Here is a 9,533-nt window from a genome sequence, read left to right as displayed (position 1 = left end):
GTCCCGCAATGATCTCTGCTAATTCCCTCAGCACTCTGGGGTGAAGATCATCAGGACCAGCTGATGTGACTTGGATATCCAATCAAACTCTCTCTAACAACAGTCGAGGAGGTGCCAGTGCTTAGAGCAAGGGCGTCACCAGGTAGTCTCGTATTTGTCTCTCTGTCTGAAGACTGGAGTTCACGATGACAAAACAATGCTCCACACATTTGCTCAGAAAAAAAAGATACCGTTGGGGTTGGCTTTCCCTACTCCTTCCTTCCCAATGGTACTACTCCAGAACTGCAGTTCATGTCTGACTCTGGTGTCGAAGTCACCAAGGAGAATAATCTTGTCTTCACTGCAAGTATTAGTCAGAATGTGGTCAAAGTTGAAATGACATCATCATCAGCATCAAGCATTGGGGCATATGCACTAATGACAGCGGTGTACTGATTCTTGCTAAGCTTGAGACAGAGTCATAAGTCATTTAATTAATGCCCACAGGGAGTTCTGTAAATTGACTGATAAGCTGGTTCATGATGTTAAAGCCAATGCCATGAATGCATCTGTCCTAGGCCAGCTTCCCCTTCCAGAAGGTGTAGCTTCTACCCTCTTCCCTCAGCTGGCCCTCATCTTGTCATCTTGTCTTACTCGGAGCTGCAATAGCAATGCTGTATCTCACCAGTTCACTGGAGACAATGTTTCATAGCAAGTAGGGTCAGAAGGGACCTAAGCAGATCATCAAGTCATCAAGTCCGAAGAATGGAAGTTCTTCTTTCTGGTCGTTCATTGTCTTGGTTATCTACCAAGATGTGCATATTCCACATTGTGAAAATCATTGTCTTCTTATAATGTTTCTGACCACAGAGCGAGTGATCCCACTGGATGCAATTATCCAGAAACAGATAAAACAGCCTAGATTTATGGCACGTTTTCTGGCCGCTTCTTCCATTTGTGGGGTGAGCAAAGGGGATTCTGAAAAGGACTGCTCAGTCATGGTAGCAGCTACCAATTTGCACCCCATATCAAAACAGGTGCAAAACGATCATCAGGCTATGGCTGCCTGCATGTAGATTTGTGGCTGGAGACTGCCAGATTCACTTGTCTTGTGTCCGTCACCACTAGTTCATTGCTCAGGGGTTTTGGAGGTCGGTGCAGGAAATCATGTCATTTCCTGTGGTAGAAGCCTACATGTGACTTGGTTTAACATAAGGAAGCTGGTGCACAGAGACAGCAACCATATGATCTTGACAAAGTGGAGAACTACACCCAGTGATAAGGGAAAACTCCAGACAACAGGAAACCTCCATCTTGCTGCAGACTTCTTCTGTCCTTACAGCTGTTGAGATCCTGACATCATTTTCCACCTTAGCCACCACTGAGGACTTGGGGTTGAACCATGGTTTGTCTGGAACCTCCCCTAAGGTCTGTTCACCATGGATGACCCAGTAAGGGCTGTGAAACTCCAGGCAACATAGTTCCAAGGATCACTGGGACACACAAGCCTCTCCACCACTACAAGGTTTTGGTTCTTGGCCAACTGATCAGCATTTCCAGCTGCAGAAGTGCACTGGAGTTCTGAAGGGCTCTGGTTTCGCCATGGCTGGAAGCACCAGTCAGCTGGCTGGTGCTCCTGGCCATGGTGACACTGGGCACCCTTCTTGCTACTTACTAGTGCAGGGAGAGCCCAGGATCCATGATTCCAGGCTCCCCCTGCACTGGCAATAGGGCATGATGGGGAACTGATGCCTGATCCCACAGTTACGCCTCCTGCCATGGTGTGGCATGGCAGTAGGAGTGAGTTGGGATCATGGATAAGATCCCACTGCTCCTTTAATTGAACATCTGTCAGTGGCCTTAGTGGTTACATATTTTGTGACTTATTCCATGTTTTATTGCATCATTAATTGTGTGAATGTGTGGATAGGTTACTACTTAAAATGTGATTAACTAATTTATCACCTCAGATGTGAAACATTTGTCAGGGGCTTTAGCTAAAGGATGGCAATACTAAAAATTTCTGTTGGTGGAGAACGAAAAGAACAAGTAGCAAAAAACACATTTAAGAAAACTTTCAAAAATAAGATTGTAGGAAGAACCTGCTGCTCTGTTCCTGTGAAAATAAAGAATTGAGGTGAGGAAAAAAGCAGCCAGTGACCAAAAAGGGGATAATACAGAGATTGTAATCTCAATAAGGCATGATTTGGTGCATTTCCTTTAAACAAATTAAAATGGAGAATACTTGAATTCTAACTGTAAATGCTCTTCACGTAAGTTTTCTTCCATGCATATCCTTATTGCACTATGGTAATTCTTTATAAAACTGATTAACATGTAACAGGCTGTTTCACTTGCATGATATGAATTACTTAAGAAATATTTAATGTACATTAAGTTCACCATATACACATAAACACACTCTTTACCCCCTGGACAGAATCAGTAACGTGATCTGAACTGATCTGAGCTGAGCTGCAGGACACAGCGGGGCCACATGGGGGATCTCCTTGCTGCTGAGAGTTCCACACTGCCCTAGCAATGCATCCCCTGCACACATGGCAGCAGTGGGGACAGCAGCATGGGGTTGTGCCCCTCACTACTGCTGGGAGGGCAAGGGATGTTTTCACCTTAGCAGCTATGGCAGTACAGCACTCCCTTCCATGCTGGGTCCCATCCACTGGGCAGCAGAGACAGCTCCTGCCTGGAGCTGATCTAGATCAGCTGCAGTCCCACATCCCACTGTAGCCACAAAAATCTTAGTAGAGGAAGGGGTCTCCTTTTAAGTAGAACCTCTGTGACTTTCTCTTTTAAAAGGAGAAAAAATCCGCAATTTTCTGCAGCAAACAGAAAACTCGGATCCGGGTTCATAACCAAGAACAAGCAAGATGCACAGTACCACATTTCCTTGAAAACAAGATGACCCTGAATTTAAGATGATCCCCTCCCCAATAATTAGATTCTATACACAGAACATTTATAAATTATAATTTTCCATGCGTGGAATCTAATTATTGGAGGATCATCTTAAAGCCATCCCCCCACTTCTGCAGGCAGCAGGGGAAGAGGTGATGAGGGGGGCAGTAATGGGGCAGGTGGTAGGGAGCACAGACAATGGGGGACAGGTAGTAAGGCAGCATGTGGTGAGAGCCTGTAAAGGGGAGTAGTAGGGGGCAGGTAGTGAGACAGGTAGCTTGCCCCCTGCTGCCTGCCTTTCCCCACATTGTACCTGGCCCCTCTGCAGCCTCAGGCTACCCCAATTCCCCTTCCCCTGTCCTTCCTTTTCCCCCTCAATGCCACTGCTGTCCCCAAAGCCTAGGGTCCCCATCCCACTTCCTCCTTTCTCCCCCCACCCCACCTTACCTTTGCTCTGTGCCAGCAGGCTCCATCCCTCCTGCAGGATGAGGCATGGGGCACTATGTGTTCCATGTTCCAGGCTGCAGTGAAGACTGAGCCTGCTGGTGCTCAGCAAAGGTAAGCAAGACTGTGGCAGAGGGGCAGAAGTGGTGTTGGTTTGGGGGGAGACTGGGGGCCGCAGGGGAAAAGTGGCTAGGTGTAGAGGCAGCAGGGGGCAGGCAGCAGCTGCAGCTCCAGCCCTAACCCCTGCCCCCTACCCCCTACCACCTTGTGCTCAATTGTAAGGCAAAAGGCTTTCCCCCCACCCATGACGGGAAAAAAACTCATCTTCTAATTGAGTAAATACAACAATTATAAAAGGAATTTTTAAAACTTCAAGGCAGAATATGCCAGTTTTATACAACTCTGCAAAAGTTAGAGCTTTCAAGAGGCTGGATACATTTATTTATTTCTGAAGAAAATAAATCCAGCCCAAGTGTGGTGGCTACTGTCCGTAACTTAGATACACAGGGAAAGCAGTATTTGTATCTGTTTAGCCGTGCTTTCCAACCATCTGTACCTTCTTTACAAATGCAATGCCATTTTATTTAGACATACTCATGTTAACATGCTTAATGAAAGCTAGGTTTGAGCAAACTGCACACACTGAGTATTAAGAAACATAACCAATGCCTTTAACTAGTCAAACATTTAGGCAGCAAAATAAAAAATACCAACCATAGTGCAGTTTGACGATAAATGGATGATTTACTTCTACTAATATATCTCTCTCCATTTTTGTCCGAACTCTATCTCGTACTGGAAAAAATGAGAATAGTGTTAAATAAGTCTTTACTTGATAAAAAAAATTCTGAATGAGACTTTAGCCAACCTGAATTTCTGCATTCTGTCTCATGTGAATGTGTATTGTGTTTTATAACCATACATTTTTTTTCCAACTAGTAATACACTATATCCATACATAATTGACAATGGAGTAACATTGCTTTCAAGTGCCTTAAAAGACAAATAGCTTAGTTTGGCTTAAATTTGTTCAGAAATTTGCTCAAATTCTAAATCACTTAGGTTTAATTATGGGAGACAGCTTCCTTATATTTTTCACAATTTTCTTTTAAGAAATTCATTTGTTCTGATAAAATAAAAGTTAAATAGACTTCCAAAAGACTAATGTGTACAAAAAAATCCAAGGTTACAGTGAATTAATCTGGTAAGGCTTAAAATAATACCTATTAAGGCAAGAACTCAAAATACTTTTTCATGAAAAAAAAAACTTATGTTAAAGAAAGGATTATGACTCCACTAAAAGAATAACTGCTTTTTAGAAATAAATATTCAGAATAGAAATAGTTCTAGTATTGGCTAAAGAAATATAAAAAGATGCTAAAAAAAGTTTCAAGTTTCTTATAAAAAAAGTACATGTACCTTTTAAAGAAGCTTTCTTCAATACTTTCATTGCATAAAGCTGTCCAGCATCAGGGCCCATTATTTTCCTCACAAGGAAAACCTGATAAAAAAAAATCCATATTTCAAGTTATTTCTAAAACTGGTAGACGCAAATACTGATTAAGTTTGACCAGTTTATCTCATCTATTTTAACATGACAAAACCATAACCTCCAAAAGAAGAGAAATGATAGGATGACAGAATAGTCAATAAACTTCCACAATACAGTATCCCGTGGAGAAACCAAAGTCAAAATTCACTACAGAGAAGCACTGAAAACAGGAGTCTTGTTGGTTTGATGCAGGAAGAAATGGTGCCTAGACAGATAGAGCAATACAAACAACTGCATGCCTTCATTCACAGGTAACCACGTTACAGGTACAAGGAACCTCTACGCAAAGGTTCCTGAAACAGGCCGACCTGCTAAGTGATCTAGAGCAAGCAGATCTGCAGCCAATCTATGCAAGGGAGCAGTACACCTCCTTGGCGACTGACATCAGCTTCAAAGAAGAGTGGTTTGAAACCCTCTGGGTCAAACTGCAGGGGAGGGCATAGTGAGAGAGACCTAACTGTAGGTTATACTACAGACCACCAAACCAGGGGGAGGAGCTTGAGCTGGAGTTCTCACAAGAACTGGCAAAGGCCACGCATACATGGGACACAGTCATCATGGGCGACTTCAATTACCCAGACATCTCTTGAGAAGAACACTTGGCTAAGTCAGATTGGCTATGTTCCTTCCTGACCTGTATCAAAGAGCTCTACCTGACTCAGGAGGTACATGGGCCAACCAGAGGTAACGCTCTCCTAGACTTGGTCTTGGCCGAAGGACACAATCTGGTGAGCAACTTGAATCCACAGGGTAGCCTGGGCAACAGCAACCACAAAACCATCATGTTAACTATCCATTGCAAGGCAGGCAAATCAGCTAGCAAGGCTGAAGTTTTGGACTTCAAAAAAGCAAAATTTCAATAGGCTCAGGGCAAAAGTAGGGGAATCGCTGTGGGACCCTAGACGGAAGATGAAAGGAGTGCATGAAGCGTGGTTGTTTCTCAAGGACACAATCCTCCAAGCCCAAAAGAAGTGTATTCCCATGCAAAAGAAAGGTAGCATAAGGGATGTTAAGCCCTTTTGGCTTAATAGGGATATCATGGTCCTCTTGGAAAATAAGGATGAGGCATACAGACTGACTCCAGTTGTCCTTCCTGCCTAGTGCAGGGGGACTGGACCCAACGATTTTGCGAGGTCCTTTCCAGGCTCTCACCATCTATGAAACATCTCCATATTTTTCTGAATATGGAGTCAACTCTTCACCAGAGGTTTTCTTTTCCAATTAAATTGCAATATGCCATCACCAGCTTCTTAACAGTGAAGGTCTTCAGACTATTTCTGGTTTCCCCAAGCTAACCAGTGTTGTTCCACACATACAGTAGTAGTACATGGAACAATATTACAATAATTTATTGCTGTAGATAGAGTGCAGAAAAGACACAAACCCTTCCACCATAATGAAGGAATAAGCTCTTTTAATTCAACTGCTAGTATTAAATTTCACATTATTTTACGAGTGAACTGGCTACGTTTTGTTTTAAGTTTGGGCAAATGGCAAAAATCTTTGGTTCCAAATCTTTTAAATTTACAACTAGCTAAGTTGTCATCATCTGGAGGCCAAGCACACAGGAGCGTGTTTATAGATTCACAGATGCTAGGGTCGGAAGGGACCTCAAAAGATCATTGATTCAGACTCCTTGCCAGTGGCAGAAAAAAGTGCTAGGGTCATGTGACCCCAGCTGGGTGCTTGTCCAGTCTCCTCCTGAAGACCCCCAAGGTAGGGGAGAGCACCCATTCCCTTGGAAACCCATTTGAGATTCTGGCAACCCTAACCATGAAGAAGTTCTTTCTGATATCCAACCTAAACCTACTCTCCATCAACTTGTGGCCATCGCTTCTGGTTATTCCAGTGAGTGCTCTAGTAAACAGAGCATCTCCTATTCTCTGCTGCCCCACCCCCCAGGTGAATTTGTATAGTGCCACAAGATCCGCCCCCTTAGCCTTCCCTTGCAGAGGCAGAAAAGATCCAGGTCCTTCAGCCTTTCCTCATAAGGCCTTCCCTACAGGCCTCTAACTATACAAGTGGCCCTCCTCTGGACCCTCTCAAGGTTGTCCATATCTTCCTTGAATTGCGGCACCTAGAATTGGACGCAATACTCTAGCTACGACCTGGCCAGTGCCACAAAGAGGGAGAGTATCACCTCCCTGGACCTGCTTGTGATGCACCTACTAATGCATGACAAACTGCGATCAGCTCTGCTAACTGCTTCGTCATGCTGATGATGCATATTCATCTTGAAGTCTACAACGACTCTGAGATCTCTTTCTGCCACTGTGCTGCTGAGAAGGTCACCACCCAGGCTATAGGTGTGCTGGTGAGTCCCTCTCCCTAGGTGCAGCACCTTGCACTTGTCCCTGTTGAACTGCATCCTATTGTTCTCTGCCCAAATTTCTAACCTGTCCAGGTCTGCCTGAATTTGGTTTCTTCCCATCAGTGTGTTTTCTTCACCCCATAGTTTGGTGTCATCTGTGAATTGGAACAGAGTGTTTTCCACATCCTCGCCCAGGTAGCTGATGAAGATATTGAACAAAATATTGGACAGTTTATTGACTGTCCATCCCACTTCCTGCACCTAAACCCCATGAGAAGTGGGGAACAGAGCCAGAGGACTGAGCAACTCCTTTGTTACCCTCTAGGTGAAGAGCACACCTGCAGAGATCTTGATGCACCCTTTCAAGAGTGCATGGCAAGGGACTGCACGTGTCCACAGCCAGACTCTAAATTGGATCTTTCTTTCTTTTTTTTTTTTTTTGCATGGCATAGCTTGGCCAAAAGAACTTAAGTTCTGTCAGCAAAACTGTAAATGGATCCCCACTCTCTTAGGGCAACAGAAATCTCTATATCAGCAGTCTCCAACCTTAGGTAGGAGATCACTTTTTTAATTAAAAAGAAACCCAAGATCTATCATGTGCCACCCCCCCTGCCCACACGCCAGTCTGTGGAGAGGTACGGAGGGAGGGGCAGATCAAGGCAGAGGGAGAAAAAATTATTGGGGGGCACCCCCCTATCAGGGAAGTCTGTGGGGGAAGGGGTAGGAAAAGGGCCATGAGAGGAGGTGGGGCAGATCGAGGCCCTAGCCATGAGGGAGGGAGTGGGGCAAGCAGGAGCAGCGGCTGCAGTGAGTAGGGCCCTGGCCAGGCCAGGTGGTGGATCAAGCAGGTGCCCCCCAGGCCTCCACTTGTCCCTCACTCCCCCCAGCCCCTGCTCCTACCAGTGCCCTGCTCCCTCCCTCACCACTGGGGCCTCGATCTGCTCCTACCCCACCGCGGTGAGGGAGGGAGTGGGGCTGGGGCAAGCCTTGCACAGGTGGGGCATGGGACAGAGCTGCGAGCAACTCATCTGACTGGAGGGGACACACAGCCCGGGAGGTCATGGGGGCATGTGACCTTAGATCTGCATGCTGGCTGGGCTGGCTGCCGCTGCGGACTGAGGCCAGGGCAGTGCCAGGCTCTTCCTGGGAGGGGGCTCACCCAAGCTGCGCTGCGCACCAGACAAAAGACACCACTGCCGAGCAATGTCACTGTCCCACTGTTGTTTTATTGTTCTGAGCTGCCAGTCCTGACCTGTGGGCAGCTTGCGTCAGCCACACGGTGCTAGGGACAGAGGTCAGACTGGAATGGGGCAGCTGCCTGGGAGCAGCAGCTCAGGCCAGGCAGCAGCAGTTTTCATAACAGGACTATGGGGGTGCTGCAGGCACCCAAAAATTTGCTGTAGCCCTCCCAATCCCCCTCCCAGCGCCACCGTCCCTGGACAGCTGCCCTGCTCCTGTCCCGCCTCCATCCCCAGCACTACGCAGATGACACAGGCCATCCCCAGCTCTGACCCTGGACCAGCTGCCTGGGCTTCAACCCTTGCCCAGCTTGGGCCCCACTCACCTGGCCCGGCCCTGAGGGCAGGGGGCACGGCTCAGCCCAGCCACATGCATCCCGCTGCTCCCGATCACAGAGCCTCTGACAGTAGATCTCAGTTTGTGCGGGGGCTAGCCAGACTAAGACAGACTGTTAGGGGCTCCGTGATCAACTGGTTGATTGCAATTGACTGATTTGTGACCACTGCTCTACACGTTGGCAGAGTAACACCAGTTCCAAGAGCAACAAATGTTTTGGCACCACCTGGCACCCAGGAGAAGGTATATATGGAATCACCATTTGTCAGCTGTGTTTTCCAGGGTGTACTGTGCACTCTGCTAGAACAGCTGCTGAAACTAAGCTGTACAGCTCCAGCAGGAGCCACACTGGTGCGCAAGCATCTTCTGCTGGCTACTTTCTATCAACAGAAAGCTTGTAGGTAAATCCAGATATGCCCTTGTGGGGTATATAAGAAAAAAGAAAGAAAGAAAAAAGCTGAAGCGGCTACTGTCCGGACCAAATTTTGAATGTATGCTGGTAACACAAGAGTTAAGTTTGATCATGCGCAGACAAGGCCTATGGAAAATTCCAGTGTGCCCAGCATGTGCCCCCTGTGCGACCCTTGGCTTGTCAATCAAAGCTGACCTAGTTTTGTAAGAACACGCATGCTCAGTTCTGCTCAGCAGATGAAGTAATCTGACCAGACGCATGCTCAGTCTACAGACTGCATGACGTAATCAGACTAGAAATTTCTTTAGAGAAGACAACCTGATTGGCTACCCGGTTGTCATAAA

The 9,533-nt window shown here is 46.4% G+C and overlaps 1 protein-coding gene across 1 annotated transcript in view; it reads right to left on the bottom strand.

The window, feature by feature from the left end:
* The window catches only part of RPS6KA6 (ribosomal protein S6 kinase A6), a 101,644-nt gene that overhangs the window by 69,609 nt on the left and 22,502 nt on the right, over positions 1–9,533 (bottom strand). The window contains exons 3-4 of the mRNA XM_019521389.1: positions 4,759–4,840; positions 4,054–4,134 (exon numbers count right to left, since the gene is read on the bottom strand). Coding sequence (XP_019376934.1) covers positions 4,054–4,134; positions 4,759–4,840 — 163 coding nt within the window. The remainder of the gene's footprint in view (positions 1–4,053; positions 4,135–4,758; positions 4,841–9,533) is intronic.

Source organism: Gavialis gangeticus, unplaced genomic scaffold, assembly GCF_001723915.1.
Source record: "Gavialis gangeticus isolate Ggan-Ray unplaced genomic scaffold, GavGan_comp1, whole genome shotgun sequence".
Taxonomy (NCBI): domain Eukaryota; kingdom Metazoa; phylum Chordata; order Crocodylia; family Gavialidae; genus Gavialis; species Gavialis gangeticus.
This window is presented reverse-complemented; position numbering and strand designations above follow the sequence as displayed.